The sequence below is a fragment of the Gavialis gangeticus genome, unplaced genomic scaffold, assembly GCF_001723915.1.
Source record: "Gavialis gangeticus isolate Ggan-Ray unplaced genomic scaffold, GavGan_comp1, whole genome shotgun sequence".
In the NCBI taxonomy this organism is placed as follows: Eukaryota; Metazoa; Chordata; order Crocodylia; family Gavialidae; genus Gavialis; species Gavialis gangeticus.
In genome coordinates, this window is record NW_017728996.1 from 31,845,512 (window position 1) to 31,862,697 (window position 17,186).

Here is a 17,186-nt window from a genome sequence, read left to right on the forward strand (position 1 = left end):
TATATATATATATATATATATATAAAATGTTAAAAGTCAATCTGATTGCAAGCACAACATTTTACACATGACATTCAGCAATTCTTACCTTCAGGTTTACCTGAGAACAACAAATTACATTCAAGGGTAAATTCAATTTAAAAGGTATATACTATACATATTTAAACTTGCACTAATCTAATAAAACTCAATTTAAAAATGATTATAGTCCCATTTTAGAACTGTTATTTTAATCCAGGCATAATTATAATACGGTCTGCATTGCTCTTTGTATTATAAATATTAACTAATAAAACATTACAATGCCCATTGTGGCAAATAGATATGGAGGAAGACTGCTGGGCCCTTGACTTAGCGATTTTGAGAAAAGTTAGTTCCAGTAACTGGAGTTTCTCAAGACACAGTGTCCACATATACATTCTCGACTAGTAAATGCATCTCGCCACGAGCTGACCAGGAACTTTTCTTGCCATAGCTTTACGCACAGAACGTGCCCCAGCCCCACAATCCACCAAGAGGCCAAATGGCCGTGCACACTTCAGGCTCCTCAGTTTCCTCTCAGCTGCAGAGGCCTAACTGCATCCAGCTCCAAGAATGAGGAGAAGAGGTTGGGATATAAATGGGTAAGTACATCTTGAAGATCTCTAATTACTTATATATTCCCTTTCTTCACTTGGTTGTGAAGTCTCATACTTTGGCTAGTAAGGTGAAAGCTGGAACCACCCACCAGAGCCCAGCACCAGAGAACAGCCGCTAGAGTAAGGATTCTGCCAAAAGCAGTGCCAGGCTTTTTGGCAGATGGTCCTGGGGAAATTCAATGTTGGAGCCTGAACGACCAGGATTTGATAAAGAAATCATCAATTGTTCAAGGAGGAGAACATGTAGTTTGGCTTTCCTCTATTTCTGGATCTGGCCTTGGAAGGAGCAGCTGGTGGTGCATTTAACCCATGCCATATGGCCATCTGATACCTGCATCAATCCACTGCAAGAGGGTCAATTTTTGAACCTTAGTGATCAAGAAACTGACACGGTAAATCCACATACAGTCCTAAATAAGAAAAGAGAAAAGCATCCAGGACCTAAAGAAAACATGAATGAGATAAGATTTGGAAGCTGCCTTATGACACTGAAGAAAAATGAAGGTGGGGGAAAGTAGTAAGGAGCATAACTAACATCCCCACAGAAATAGAAAAGAGAGCAACAAAAACAAAACCCAGGTGAACAAAAAGGTAAGGAAATATAAATTAAATAAAAGCAAGTTATTGAAGAAAAGTGGATATAACAGACGCCCAAGAGAAATCGTGGCCTGAACAGTTTCATCCAGGCAGCTGAGTGGAACTAAGGAGCAGGAAGTGCTCACTCCCCATTATCCCCTTAGCCAGGAATGGTGGCAGGGCCAAGGGAATACTCCATAGCAGGGGTGGTCAATTATTTGGGCCAGAGGGCCACTTATGGAGTTTGGGTGAGCTGTTGTGTGCTGGGATAGCAATGCCCCACTCCCCCCTGCAACAGTTCACCAAAAATCCCTAGGCCTAGGGGGCCCTGCAGCCCCCAAAATTCCCCACCCCTGGACAAAAATAACAAAGGTTAGGGGACCCTAAACTTTGTCCCCCCACTTCTCCCTGCACTCTCTCCCTAGCCCTAAGCCGGCACCATGCTATATTCCCATGTGCTGGCTCAGACCACGTGGGTCCAGCTGGTGTAGCTCCTACCCAACCTGGTCATGTACCAGGGAAGGTGGGAAACAGAGCACAGCACTGGCCTCACTGGGCCCGGATAACCTGCTGCTCCCAGCCCCCCTGTACCTGCACCCCCTGTCCCAAGTACCTGGCATGCAGCCAGGTTGGGCAGGAGCTGTACCAGCTATATCCACGTGGCCCAAGGTGGCATGTGGGAATACAGTGTAGGACTGGCCCAGCTGCATGCCAAGAACTTGGGGCAGGGAAAGGAGTGCAGGGAGAAGGGAGCTTAGAGTTATCTGGACCTGGTCAAGCCGGTGCCACGCTGTGTTCCTGCGCACCACTTGGAGCCATGCGGGTGCACCTGCTGTCGCCTGAAGCCGTGTGGGAATACAGTGTGGCACCAGTGCCTGCACCCACATGGCTCAAAGTGCCTGCACCCCTACTATGCCCCAGCCCAGCAGAGCCCGGATAACCCACAGGTTCTGGCTCTCTTCCCTGCCCCCCGCCTCACCCGTCCAGAGGGAGAACCTTGCCTGAGCTTTGACTTGCCGGGCACAGGGTTGGAGCACCATGCAGACAGACTCTCTGAGCAGAAGCCTGGCTAGGAGCTCAGCATCCCCTGCCTTGGAGCTTACACTGGGGGTTGGGGGACAGGACAGTGTGAATTAGCTGGGGAGGGGAGGGGAGGGGCTACTGCTGTTGCAGCTGACTGTCATGGAGAAGGGAAAGGGCCAAAGAAAGCTAGGGAAGCCATGGACTGGATACAGTTTTCCTTCAGAGCAGCAAGCACAGGCCATGTAAAATCGTTTGGTGGGCCAGATCTGGCCTGCAGGCCGTATTTTGTAGAACTATGTTTCGTGTCGGTTTCGGATTCAGCGTTTCAGAGGGACAGTGCTTCATTTTGATGTTTTGAATCACTATCCTGTTTCAATTTGGCCAAATCTCTTTCGGAGTTTCGAAGCTGTTCTGGTGTTTCCGCCATAGGTTATAATGGGGAATCACTAAAATATCTTTAACTTTGTCATTTCTTGCCTGATTCAGATGAAAATTGCAGGGATGGTAGCCCCGTCTGTGGGCACGAAGCCTGCCAAGTTTCAAGAAGACAGGTGCAGGTTTTTTGTGACACTGCAACTCAAACTGTTCAAAGCAAAAAAAGTATCATTTTGCAGCAGTGGCAGCAGGCTGTCATCCTGCACACAGCGGGACAGCGCCCCCCGGAAAGAGTCCAGCACAGACCCACAGCCCTTCCGGGGGCCGCAGGCTGCCAAATGTGCATGCAAGATGACAGCATGCTGCCGCTGAAGACTGGGGCCAGCACCAGCACTGAGTTCTTCCAGGCAGGCTGGAGCCAGTGGCAGCACCGCAATCTTCCCAGCACTCGGCTCAGGCTGCACTGAGTGGCTGCCACTGGCCCTAGCCTGCAGTGGTAGCCTGCTCAAACCCTGTGTACAAATCCGGGGGGGGGGGGCTGCACCTCCCAGGAAGAGCTGAGGAAATGATCAGAGAGCTCGGGGAAGCAATTAGAGAGCTGGGGAATCAAATCAGGAGCTAGATATCAATATCAGAGCAGTCCTTCCCTCCCTCTTCCTCCTTCCTCTTAGTTTTTGTTTCCCTGCAAGCCCGGCTCTGAAATTCTCAGAAACATTTCCGAAACGTTTCGGAGCTTTCAGTTTTGTTTTGGAGCCTTCCGTTTCTATTCGGATTCGGTGTTTTGGGTGCCAAAATAGACCAAAACACCTCCGAAACGAAATGGCTGTCAAAACTGCGCACAGCCCTAGGATTTTTCCCACCCCTGCTCTACAGGTATTCCTATGACAAAAAAAGTCTCTGATAAATGCTTTGGGGTGTGATATACGCCCACCAGTCAAGTATCTTTAAGTGAACAGTTCTCAAGAGACAATCATTCAGTTATGATATACTAAGTTGTTCCGATAGTAGTGGACTCTTCAGACAGTGCTACAAAAGACTAAAGAGAAGGTGCTGCTATGCTGAATTTTATCAGCATGCCCACAAAGTGCATGGAGAATTATGGTACACTTTCAAGAGATATTTCACATAATGCCTTTTAAACAGAAGACAAATATTAAAGCCAGAATTGTCTTCCTTTATCTTATCAGCAACAATAAGTATAACTGAAAGAACAGCCCAAGAACAAAAAATATATATATATTTAAAGGTGAACAAACTGAAAAAAATTATTATTAGTAATAGGTATTTACTGAATGAAGTAATTGCACATTATTATTTATGAAGAGAGCAATATATTTTCAGTCTATGAGGGTTAACAAGCTAAAAGACAAGAAATAAAACATATCTAAGGGTAAAATAGATATATACAAGATTGTATTAATGGGATGCATTCCTATGAGCTTTTTATTATATGAGTTAAGGAAGCCCTAGACAAAACATTAAGGAATAAAAGTTACTTGTTATTACAACCTGTACTTCTGATTAAACCAAAAAGAATACTAGAAAATGAAGCTACTGACATGTCAGGTTGAATTAATTTGAATTAAAAGAAAAATCTCAATACACTAGTATTTCAAATATGCATTTTACTGACCATCCCTGAAAATTATGTGAATTAATCTATTTGCTACATACTTACCATAAAAGTGTCCAAATCCCATGCTGACTGCTATCACCAAAGCTAGTATAATGCACCGATTAAGGCCGCTACTGAACTGGCGCTTCTGTCTCTCTTCTTTGGGAGGTACATTTTCCTGCTCATTAGATAGCCCCACCTCTGATTCAGAGCTAGAGGCTAACCTTTTCTTTGCACGTCGTCTTCTCAGGGCAGGACTAGACTGGCTGCTAGTTTCATCACTACTTGATTCATCATCAGCAGGCTGAGAGGGAAAGACTGAAAAGTGAACATAACACTTTTAAACAAATCAATTATGAAGTGTGTCTGCCATTTTGTTTTCTGGCTATACTAGATTTAATTAAAAAGCCCAGCTAATGAAGTATATTTTGCCATTTTGCATTTAGAGAACACTGTATGTTATATCCTACATAAATGGTCACGTAGAAGAAAAAGATGTTTTTATTTAAGAATGTCATATTGCCTGGTCTAAAAACTATACTTCCTGGTTAAAAATCTATTAACAGAAAGCAAATCCGGGAAACAAGAATGAAAACAAGTTCTGTTCCAATTTGCAGTCAAATAGTTCCTAAGCGGTTAAAGTCCGATTATGAGAAAGTTTTGCTTTCTTAAGATAATTCTATCCATCTTCTAAAATAAAGTAATGGGATATAAAAGTTATGAAGTGAGAAATACTACTTCCATTTTTACTGCAGATTACTGTTAAACATGAAAAAACCCTGAGTGGTCAAGTTTCATATATATGCCTGTGTGTGTATATACACATATCCATATCCATCTATAAATAAAAAAAGACAATGAACTACTTAATGAAACAGTAGCTGCTGGAATGAAAGCCTAAAAACAACATATTCTAGAAATGATTTGCTGTATTCTTTTAAGCAGTATCACTCAACGCTTTATACTCAAATGAACTACAGAAACAATTCTAGATAACGTTTGCACTGTCTACAATAATAAAAATGATGATTACTAAGTAATTATTAATAAAATATAGTTTTCTATTACATTAATTTTTAGAAGAAATGTTTTTATTTTCCTTAAACAGCTACCATAGCTCCCTACTACAATCTTTCCCCACCTCCCTGAAGAACACTTCAGCACTACTGCATAGGAAATGAAGAGACTGTTTTTACCACTGTGTCTGTGTAGTTATAAAGTAGTGACAGCAGATGAAAGAACATTATATATCTATGGTATACAGAACTTGTATCTTGTACAAAACCTTCTATCTAGCCCTCCCTAGCACTCTGGAATCAAACAATTTCTGTAAATCAAGCTACGATCAGCCACAATTTAAGTCACAACATTTAACTAGAAAAAGAACTACAGGGATATCTGCATTTTACTGCCAGTCTCCTAGTAAGACAATAAATGCTTATGCACGTGGCAAAAATGTGCTACAATTCTATAAGATGTATATGTATTAATTCGCACATAACAGATCTCCTCCAATTATTCTTTTTTTTTAAATATGATCTAAATACTACAGGAATCATCCTGTCAATATCTATAAAATATAGAAGATAATAATTATTCAATTAAACAAGTCCAACAATGGAGCTATCATCCTTTACTATGTAATTTCACAACTATAAAACCATTCAGTTAAGCAAACCATGCAAAATGTCACTGGACCAAATGGGAAAGCCAAGCAATGCTAGCGATAATCAAAGCAAAGCATGAGATTTTAAAATGCCTCAACTGAAAATAATATTCACATTTACCAAAAGTATGCAGCGGGGCTAATTAAGCCCATTTTAGATTACTAAGTACTACACAGAATATTAACATAAACTCTTTTGGCCTGCCATGGAAATTTAACATATCAGATCAAGAAGGAAAATTCTCCCTTTATTAAAAGTTGATTTAATAAATGGGCATTTCAATAACACTGAAACGTTTAAACAGGTTATCAGATGTAAACCTTGAATTCAATTAATATCATCTGGCAATTAAAGGTAAGCTTTCTAAAACTGACCATCTAAGCAGCAATGCACTCCTACAACCTAAAAAGATGAAAGCCAGTGTCAGAAATGTCTCAGTCAGGTAAAAAAAAAGAAAAAGAAAAGTCAGTCCTTGAACTAGAATTCAGAAAGTGGAGCTTGAATGTGGAGGACATGCACATTCTATATGCTCACCCTTATAAAAGACAGGGAGTATTTTACAAAATAGTATTATTTTTGCTAACCATTTAATATTTCAAGGTTAATTCAGTTGGCAGGGTAAGCTTACACATGTGAAATATGGACTGGTTGGGGGAACAAAGTGTTCCTAACCAGCATGGCAAGTTCTCTAGTACACTAGAAAGAGAGGATGGGAGAGAAAGAAAAACAGTCAAACAACCAGACGTTTATAATCTCTACAAAAGAATTTAGTGGGAAGTTCTCAATAGCATTACATTTTTAGGGCAGAAAACCTTCTTACAGTAGTTATCAGAGTTAAATATGTTGCTATACACTAGCATTCACAGAGAAACACAGTAGAAATTCAAGACAAGGCATGGTCCAAAAAAGTATCAAAACTAGAAACTTGATGATACAGCAGAGTTAGGGGCAAGGTTTTCTGCAACATTTCAACCTAGGCAGAAAACCAAGTGTAGATGCAGTTCCACCGCGTAAGTGTGGCATAAAGTATTTTTTTGCCTAATGAAAAACCGGTATCTACATTGAGAAGGTTTGCCCTGTTGTGCTATCTCTGAATTTAGGAAGTCTAAAACCTCATGAGAATTTAGATACCCAATGATAGGCAAATAAGTATCCACATTTGGATGCCATGTGTTTTCACTGATCAAAAGAAAATGCTAACTAATAAAATTATAAACAGCTTTCAAAATAAATGCAAACTTGCTCTATACGTTTTCCACAGTGCATCACTGATCTTCAATATAGTGCATTATACTAATACCAGTCTGAAATGAGCTTAAGACATTAAAGTCAGTCTTTCTCCAGATACACACACATCTGGAATTCAGCAACACTCATTCAATTACCTAGTCAAGCACAAACAGTAATACATTATTTTAAGAGTTAACTGGTATGCATTCCAATTTAAGGCACATGGTCCAAATTAGTGAAAAGCAAGTCAGTCAAATGTGCACTAAACAGTGGTTCTGAACACTTGTTTGGAGCATCACCACTATAAGAGTAAGTCAGTACTAGTACTTTAACTAGTACTTTAACACTGATCCATGCTAGACACAAGCAGTCAGCTTTACACAGAAGCTGATCAAATTTAGTCACAACACCTTGGAAAGGAAGACTGCCAGACACAAGTTTTTTCAGTTCATCGCCCCATCCCCTTAAACACTCTGGAATCTTCCTCAGCTTCTCCAACCAATTTGCTTTTGTGTATAAAAACAAAAAGAAGAGTTTAGAGCTCAGTCATAAAGGAAAAGTAAAATAAAACTGAAATCACTTGGAAAATTTAAAGAAAGAAATTAACAGAACCTTTGTTAATAGTCAATGGGTGGGTCAGATTTGGTATTATACAATTTCTAATGCCTGAGGACATTAGTAGGTATAAGACAGTGCCTCCTAAGATACATATTCTCTACACCCACGTTAGAATAAAGCTGTTGATAAGCCTTCCTCTTTAAATTTTAATACACAGGCAGTATATTTTGGAAGCAGGGCAAAAATAACTTATTATGAATGGAAATGAAAACTAAGGGAAAATAAAACACAATGAAGCAGGATAAGCTAGAAGGTAGAAAGAAGATGAAACTAGAGAAAAGAGCAGTAACGTATAAGTCTAATGTAAAAACAACTTTCCTGATTTTTCACATTCTTCTTCACTATCACATTGCAAGATATTTTTATATACAAGGCACACTTTCAGCTTTTCCACATGATATTACATTATTATATATAGTGGGAATGAGTGTATGCAGAATTCTAATGTAACAAAGGGCTTTGTTTGTCTGTGTGTCTGCCTGTCCAGAATGCTTTTGGTCAACTGCTCGTGCGCCACCGAGAGGGCAGGCAGCAATTGGCTGCACGGGCCCAGGCGGGGAGGAGGAGGAGGTGGAGGTGGGTGCACACACACCCAACAGCCAGCAGGGAGAGGGAGGCAGCGAGAATGGAGGGGAGTGCGGTGAAGCACCATTGCTCAAGGGAGGCGGTGGAGGCAGGCAGGGGGAGGGAGACCCCACACCAGTGGCTGGAGGAGGCGGCAGCACAGGGAGTGTTTACATGGCCAGCCCGGAAGAGTGAGCAGGGGTGGGGAGGCCATGTAAACACTCCTTCGTTATTTTAAATCCGTCATTCATAACGGTCACTTGGCTAGTTCATTTATAAGCATGTTACTGTTATTACCATATTTACCAAGATCCAAAATGACTTTGAATTTTACCCTCTCCACCCCCGCCCCCAAATAATTAGATTCTATACATAGAAACTCCATACTTTTTTAAATAATTTTCCATGTATAGAATCTAATCATTGGAGGGTTTGTCTTAAAATTCCTCTCTCCCTCCCCACCACCGTTACAGCAAGGAAAGCAGTAGCAGGGGGGTGGGGGGTAGGCAGCCTGGCACCTCACTGCCCCTTGCCCCCATAACTGTCCCCCTGCCACTGTCATAGTGCCTGTGCACCTTTCTGCCTGCCCTCACTTTGCATGCCCCCTGCCATCTCTGCCCTCCTGCAGACTCTGCCTCCACAAGTGGCCCCTGCAGCTTCTGTCCTATCCTGCAGCTTCTGCCCTCCTGTCTGTCCCCCTCCCCTACAGTTTCTACCCCAGGGGTGGGCAAAATGCAGCCTGCAGGCCAGATGCAGCCCGCCAAGCCATTCTATCCGGCCTGCAGGGCCCCTAAAAATTTTAGAAAATTAATATTCATCTGCCCTGGGCTGCCTGTCATGTGGCCCTTGATGGCCTGCCAAAACTCAGTAAGCGGCCCTCCACCCAAAATAATTGCCCACCCCTGTTCTACCCCAGTCTACTTACTGTCCAATAGGACTCCAAACCCATTCTGGCCTGGCCATGCAGCAGTGAAGGCAGCTGGTTGTGGCCCAACCAAGCTGATGATACCTGGGATACCCCTTGTTCTGTGTCCTGGGCTAGAACAGAGCCAGTCATGTCAGACAGTAAGTGGCTGGAAGGGTGGGGAGTGGAGGGGAGGGGGAACAGAAGTTCCAGGGGGCAGACAGTTGCTGTGACTCCAATTCTGATCTTGACCCCAGGTTGGGACTAAAGTCAGAGCTGCAGCAGCTACCTGTCCCCAACCCCCGCCTTGCACTCAAGGGTTTTTTTACCCATGTTGAATGAAGAAAAACACCTTGTCTTGGATTTAAGTAAATATGGTAGTCTTTAATGCCCTAAACATCAATGTATGGATTGTAACCAACTCCTGAGATAGCTGCAATATATAGAAAATGCTCTCTGGTAAAATGTCAAACATTCTTACATATTTCTCTCTAAGAAATTTATAGCACAAAAATGGGGGGAAAAAAAAAACCCACATAAATCCTTTGAAACACAGTGATATATTCTGCATTTAGAATCACATATCACATAATGCTTCCAATCTAGCAATTTTGAAAGTTACCAGACTTAGGCTAGGAGAAAAAGATTAAAACCAAGGCAATGAGAGTATGAAATCTACAGCCATTTGAGAGATGTACTTATTTTATAACGGGCAAAGCTGATATAATCTAGTTACCATGGAATATTACAAAATAGTCTTTGTATTGCTCTTGGTACATAGTTTCTTTACAGTGTAGCTGCTCTTACCCGTTTCTGGCTGACAGAATGCGTACTGACTGCTAGAGGAAGAACCCATGTTAAAATCTTCTGAACTCTGAGCTTCCTCATCATCAACCACAGCTTCTTCTTGGGTGTGAACTTCTTCTGCTTTAGGTGTTTCAAGGGTAACAATATCAGAATCATCACTATTAGCCCCAATACAGGAACCATCATCAGGCAAGCTTTCTTTCTTTGCCTAAAAGATCAAAACCGACATACCAAACAGACAGCATTTTAAATGCTAAGAATTCTTAATGCTTTGCAAGCAAAAGACTGAAACTAATATATGTTGTGTGCCTTAATAATATTGTTTGCTATTGTCATCTTGAGTTTTTAGGAGCCTCTGAAATGTACAATATAAAAACTTTACCTCAAGACCTGCTTTGGTTTCCTCCAAGGCAGACAGAGGAGTTTCTACCATCGATGACCCACCATCTTTGCTGCCTTCTGCTACAGTACAAACAAAATTTATCAGGGCAGGATTAAACACAATGACTCCACTTTTATTTAGTGCCAATGTAATACCAATGTGTACATACGCAAACAATTCCTAAAGCCAAATCATATCTGAAAACACTTTCAGCAAGCATATTTAACTTCATTATTTAATATTCCTCTAACATAAGGGTGGGCAATTATTTTGGGTGGAGGGCTGCTTAACAACTGTCAGGGGCCGCATAGGTTGTTTCGCCCCTTGACAGTTGCCCCGCCCCCTGGTTGCCACATTGGGACCAGAAGTCTTGCCCCCTAACCCCTGACCTTTGCCACTGGAAGTCCCTCCCCTTGCTGCTCCCTTCCCCCACAATACTCCTTTAGGGAGAGGGGGTTGCCATCTTAGAACCAAAAAAAGCAAATCATATAGTAGAAATCAAAATCCTACTATAATATAGCTTCATTTTATTACAAAAAATATGTCATAACTTGTGACTGTGTACTGAATATAAAAGGGATTGCATAATAACTTAAAAATGAAGTAACACTTTTATATATACTGTCTTTTATAGATACTGTCTCTCACCCCATTCTCATTAGGAAGCTGGGGGACTGTGGCGTAGACACCCATACAGTCCAAAGGGTCGCCAACTGGTTAGAGAGTCGCACCCAGAGAGTGGTAGTGGATGGGTCCTTCTCGACCTGGAAGGACGTGGGAAGTGGGGTCCCACAGGGCTCGGTCCTTGGGCCCGCCCTGTTCAATATCTTCATCAGTGATTTGGATGAGGGGGTGCAAAGCACCCTGTTCAAGTTTGCTGATGACACTAAGATGTGGGGGGATGTGGGCACATTAGAGGGGAGCAACAGGCTACAGTTGGACCTAGACAGGTTACAAGGATGGGCGGAGGAGAACAGGATGGGGTTTAACACAGACAAGTGTAAGGTGATGCACCTGGGGAGGAACAATCGGCACCATACATACAGGCTGGGGAACTCCCCTCTTGTCAGCACGGAGGTGGAAAAGGATCTGGGAGTCATTATTGACTCCAAGATGAACATGAGTCGGCAATGTGGGGAGGCGGCTAGGAAGGCCAACTGCACCTTGTCGTGCATCCACAGATGCATCTCGAGCAGGTCCAAGGAGGTGATCCTCCCCCTCTATGCGGCACTGGTCAGGCCGCAGCTGGAGTACTGCGTCCAGTTCTGGGCGCCGCACTTTAAGAGGGATGTGGACAGCATGGAGAGGGTCCAGAGGAGGGCCACTCGTATGATCAAGGGACAGCAGGGTAGGTCCTATGAGGAAAGGTTGTGGGACCTGAACCTGTTCAGCCTTCAAAAGAGAAGGCTGAGGGGGGATCTTGTGGCCTGTTATAAACTGGTTAGGGGGGATCAGCAGGCGCTGGGGGAGTCCCTGTTCCCCCGAGCGCCGCAAGGAGTGACCAGGAACAATGGTCACAAGCTGGCGGAGGGAAGGTTTAAGTTGGACATCAGGAGGCGCTACTTCACGGTCAGGGCGGCTAGGGTCTGGAACCAGCTTCCATGTGAGGTGGTGCAGGCTCCCACCCTGGGGGTTTTTAAGAGGAGGTTGGATGACCACCTTATTGGGGTCATTTGACCCCAGTGCTTTTCCTGCCATGGCAGGGGGTCAGACTAGATGATCTGCTCAGGTCCCTTCCGACCCTAGAAACTATGAAACTATATTGTTTATGTATGATGGGGTGTGGCTGGGGTGGAGGGATGGGTGTGTCTGTCTGTGTGTATGGTGGAGTGTGGGAGTGTGTGGGGGGGTTGAGTGCATAGCATATGTTGGGGCATACATATATGTCAATGGGGGTTGCAGGGACAGGGTATGGATGTGTATCACAGGACTCTGTGCCCTGCACCTGCAGCTCCCACATGCACAGCAGGGAAGCCCTGCGCTGGACTCTGCGGGGAAGCAGGGGGTGGGGCTTCCTCCAGTCCCAGAGGAATGCACAGCAAAGGGCGGGGAAGGCAGCAGGCTCCAGCGTAGAGCTTCCTTCACTGCAAGTGTGGGAGCTGCAGGCACGCCAGTGACAGAGACAGCCAGGCAGGCTATGCTCCCCGCCCCGCATGCAGTGCTGGCCAGAGCCGTGTCCCACTGGGCACCTGGCACCAGGAACAAGCTCCTTGATCTCCCCACTAGTGCCAGGCAGCGGGGTTTGCACACCATGGGCGGAATGTGTGGGGGGTCCCTACACCCCACCACCCACACCCAGCCAAGCTGAGCTCCATGCTTCTGCCACTGCCCTGGGCACAGGCTCCGCGCTTCCACCCAGCTGCAACTTACCCTCACGCCTAGCCCTGTCACTTCCCTACTTGCTGTCCCAAGAGAGCTGGACTTCCAGGAGGAAGGCAAGCAGGTTCCCATGGGGTGGCTGCAGCAGGAGCTCCACCCAGAAGCTGCTGCTGGCTGGGCAGGGCCCTTCCATCCGAGAGGCTGGGAGTGAGATGCAATAGGGTATGTTGGGGGGTGTACACACGGGAACCTCAATCCCAGCCTTGCAGGGGGGGAGGCAGTGAAGAGCTGAGTGGGGCACAATTCGTTGGGGGGGGTGCCAGAGGCCAGATGAAAGTGCCTGCCAGGCCGAATGCCACCTGTGGGCTGTGTTTTGCCCACCCCTGTTCTAACACATATCAGAGACCAAGTACTTTGTCACTATAATAAGATAGTTTGAGGAAGTTATTGTTCAGACACTCCTTCTAGCTGTAATCTACATCCAAAAGATACAGCGAGATTTAATTAAACAACATAGCATTGGTTGTCAAGACATTATGGTAGGCATTAGTAAATCTGGATAATTAAAGGACTTTTCAAAGTAATTACCAGATGATAGGGGACTTAACCCTTTTTTTAATAATGGAAATTATCAGACTAGCTTCTTGCCCCTCAAGAATGACAGGGAGGGAAAGTAGGCGGGGATGGAGCCCGGTGCTGCCACCACCCCTCCAGACCCACTGCCCCCTTCCCTCCTGCTGCTCGAGGTCCAGGCCCACTCCCCCCGCTCCCTGCCACAACAGTGGGGGCAGTGGATGAGCGGGCCCAGGCCTGATGCAGTGGAGGACTGGGCACAAGGGTGAGGAGAAACCAGGCCACCCTGGGGTGGGGGCGCACAGGTCCAGGCGAACCTGGCAGTGGCGGGGGGCACAAGAGGAGCAGGCTCTGGGTTGATGCAGGGGAGAGGGGGTGGGGGAGGAGTGGGCCCAGGCCCGAGGGGGAGAGGAGGCCTGCTCCTCCCCTCCCCCAACTGCTGCCGCATCGGCCTAGGCCCACTGCTCACCCCTACACCCATGGTGGGCCGGCTTCTCCCCCCACTAGGGCTCGCTTCCCCCTCTCCCCGCATCGGGCCCCAGGTCCACTACTCCCCTCCCCACACTGCTCTGCAGGCGGTGACAATGGAAGGGGGGAGGCCTCGCCCCCCTGCGGTGTCCTGACCCCACTCTGCCCCTGTGCCACCACTGCCATCACCTCCAAGGAGCAAAGTGCGTGTGGGGAGGGTGAGGCCAGCTCCAGTGGCCTTGCCACCCTCCCCCACCACTACGTCCCCTGTGTCCCCACCACAGTGGTGGCACGCCGCCCCCTGTCCAAACACTTCTTCACACTCTGATTGGCTCTTTGTCTGCCAGTCGGAGCATGAATAAAGCGTTATGGACAGACAGAGAGATTAAGTCTTTTACAGTATCAGAATTCCAAGAAAGTAAATTAAAAATTCTATGATCATACAATACCTGATAATATATTTTACCACTTGTTAAAAACACTGAAATATCTTTCTGCAATGATTTCACTGTTAAGATCACTACATAAAATTTACCTCAAGTGGCATGAAATTTTATAAATGAGGAAACAGTATGCACGCACATTTTCATACACCCAATACAGGTGTACAAGTATGTGTATATAAGTTCAGTTTGAACACTGTACATGCAGAAATCCTGACATACACATGAATTCAGGAAATGAGTTACACTGGGTATTTATACATGAGCATTCATATTTTTGAAGACCAGTTCCATAACCTGGAAGAGACAGTGTAGTTCAGCTGATAAAGCACTAAACTGGGATTCAAGAAGTCCAGGTCCTGTTCCCCACTGCCAACAACTTGCTGCATGGCTTTTAGCAATATATGCATTTATTATATATTTACATTATCAATATATTATATATTTACAATATAGGCTCCTCTGGTAGGGACTTAACTGTCCCCTAATCTTTGCTGATACTAGAGCATATTGTAATATAAATTCCCACCTTGATCAAAAACAATTTGTGAAAAGTACTTAACAAACTTTAAAATATCATTCAGAGAAACAAATATTGGTAATGTTATTGGTTTAGTTGCTATAACAGAATATCCACATATTTTATAAAACGGCTCTGGTTTTAATATCTTACTGCTTGAATCTAACGGTTGCTCCTCCTCTTCTTGCAAAGTAATATATTCTTCTGAAGCAAACTCATGGTTACTAGTTGTTCCACCATTTTCAGAAACCACTGTTTCTATGTCAGAACCCTGAAGAAAAACAGATTTGCTTATATAAAAAGGAACTATGAAAGAATAACAGGGAAAATGCAATAAAAACAGTAATCAACAAAAATGACTCCTCCAAACTGAAAACTGGAAAGCTCTAAATTAAAAAATTACACTAAGAAGTTAGGGGATATATTGAAAAGGCAAACTATGATGCACACATAACTGAATTAATACTTAGGCTTGTCACTTAAATTACAAAACTTGTTTGGAGTCAGTTATAGTATATGATGTTTTGCTTGGCTGAACATGTAGATTTTAGAGATCAAATATCTTGCCTTTGCCAGTTTAGGCATCTAAAAATCCCTTGTCCTAAAAAAGATGATGTTGGACAGTCAAAGATATGGTTCCATACCTGTGAACATCATTAAAATCAGCTCAATATGAGGTTAAGCTATAGAAAGTGATACTTTCACACAGTTTCATAGTTGGTAGGGTCAGAAGGGACCTGAGCAGGTCATCAAGTCCGACCCCCTTCCATGGCAGGAAAGAGTACTGGGGTCAAACGACCTTGGCAAGGTGTTCATCCAGCTTCCTTTTAAAACCCCCCAGGGTAGGAGCCAGTACCACTTCTCTTGGAAGCTGGTCCCAGATCCTAGCCGCCCTGACCGTGAAGTAGTGCCTCCTGATATCTAGCCTAAATCTACCTTCTGCCAGCTTGTGACCGTTATTTCTTGTCACTCCTGGTAGTGCTCAGGGGAACAGGGGCTCCCCCAATGCCTGCTGGTCCCCTCTGACTAGTTTGTAACAGACCACTGGATCCCCCCTCAGCCTTCTCTTGTGGAGGCTGAACAGGTTCAGGTCCCGTAGCCTCTCCTCGTAGGGCCTGCCCTGCTGACCCCTGATCATGAGGGTGGCCCTCCTCTGGACCCTCTCCATGTTGTCCACATCCCTCCTGAAGTGCGGTGCCCAGATCATCAAGTCCGACCCCCTGCCACGAGCAGGAAAGGATGAAAAAGTATATAATGAAACCAACACTATTGTAGATGGAAAGCAACAGGTGACACTAATAATTCAACAGATTTACAAAGCATAATCTATTAAAGTCTCACCATGCTTAACAATGGATCTAGATCACAATAAAAAAGTGTAAAACAGTATGTTCCCCTTAAGGAATGGTCTGTTTCTTATGTAGAAATATGCCATCTGAGACAGAACCTTCTCAATATAAATTTATAGATCCTTATTTCAATTCTGTCCATCAGATACTGACAAGCAGGTGGTCCAGTCTCTCTCTCTCTCTCATGCATGCACATACACAAAGAGCCCAGTGCAGGTCATGTACAGAGTGCCACTTACATGATGTAAAATTACTTCCATTTGATTTGGTGTTCCCCAGGCAGCACAGGGGGTCAGTTTTCGGTGCTCCAAACAGTCTACACCCCAGTCTCCCTGTGCCACATTCAACACCAGATCTAGCCCATGTGCTGCAGGTAGTGCACACCCCATGCAAGTCCCATGTACCATGTGCACAGCATACCCTTTGGCTGGCACATGCTACATGCAGCGTGTGGGGCCTGACCAGCTGTGTGTGCTATATACAGCACAGGAAATCAGTCCAGGATGCGCACTGCATGTGGTGTCCCACCAGATTGGCTTTTCATGCTGGTTACACCACAGCCCAGTAAAGACTGGCCCTCTAACCAACACACTGGGCCAGTCCGGTAGGGCACTGCATGCAGTACCTGCCCCAAACCAACCCCCATGTGTTGCTGTAGCGTGTGTGGCACGAGGTCTAGCCAGCGCTTCTCAAAGTGGCGGTCCGTGGACTGGTGCCGGTCTGCGAGCCACTGGTCGCCGGTCCGCAGCCAGTTGCCAGGAAAGAAAGAAATATATTTGCCAGTCCGCAGGAAGTTACAAGGAAAGAAAGAAATATATTTTCAGATGCATAACACTGATACATCATAGCACCAGAGTTTGTACGTTCCAACACTCCAGGTGACGTCATGTCATGCAAGGTGAGGAAAGAGAAAGAAACGGCCAGTCACGCATTTGGGTAGCGCCGTTACATGCAGTTGCTGCCATCGGCTGAACTGGGCACCAGTCCCTGGCCCACTGGAAAAAAAATTGCCGGTCCGCCACATCGAACAGTTTGAGAAGCACTGGTCTAGCCCACACGCTGCCTGCCAGCACATGGGGTCAGTCCAACAACCCATGAGCCAGATGATATGGCTC

At 44.9% G+C, this 17,186-nt stretch overlaps 1 protein-coding gene across 4 annotated transcripts in view; it reads right to left on the bottom strand.

The window, feature by feature from the left end:
• Positions 1-17,186, bottom strand: part of CCPG1 (cell cycle progression 1) — a 61,708-nt gene that overhangs the window by 10,837 nt on the left and 33,685 nt on the right. For 3 of the 4 annotated variants that reach the window (XM_019504249.1, XM_019504250.1, XM_019504248.1), the window contains 5 exons: positions 14,876-14,993; positions 10,400-10,479; positions 10,018-10,225; positions 7,535-7,630; positions 4,291-4,545 (listed from right to left, as the gene is read on the bottom strand). In XM_019504249.1, the coding sequence (XP_019359794.1) occupies positions 4,291-4,545; positions 7,535-7,630; positions 10,018-10,225; positions 10,400-10,479; positions 14,876-14,993 (757 nt within the window). The remainder of the gene's footprint in view (positions 1-4,290; positions 4,546-7,534; positions 7,631-10,017; positions 10,226-10,399; positions 10,480-14,875; positions 14,994-17,186) is intronic. The other variant, XM_019504251.1, reaches the window with a different exon arrangement.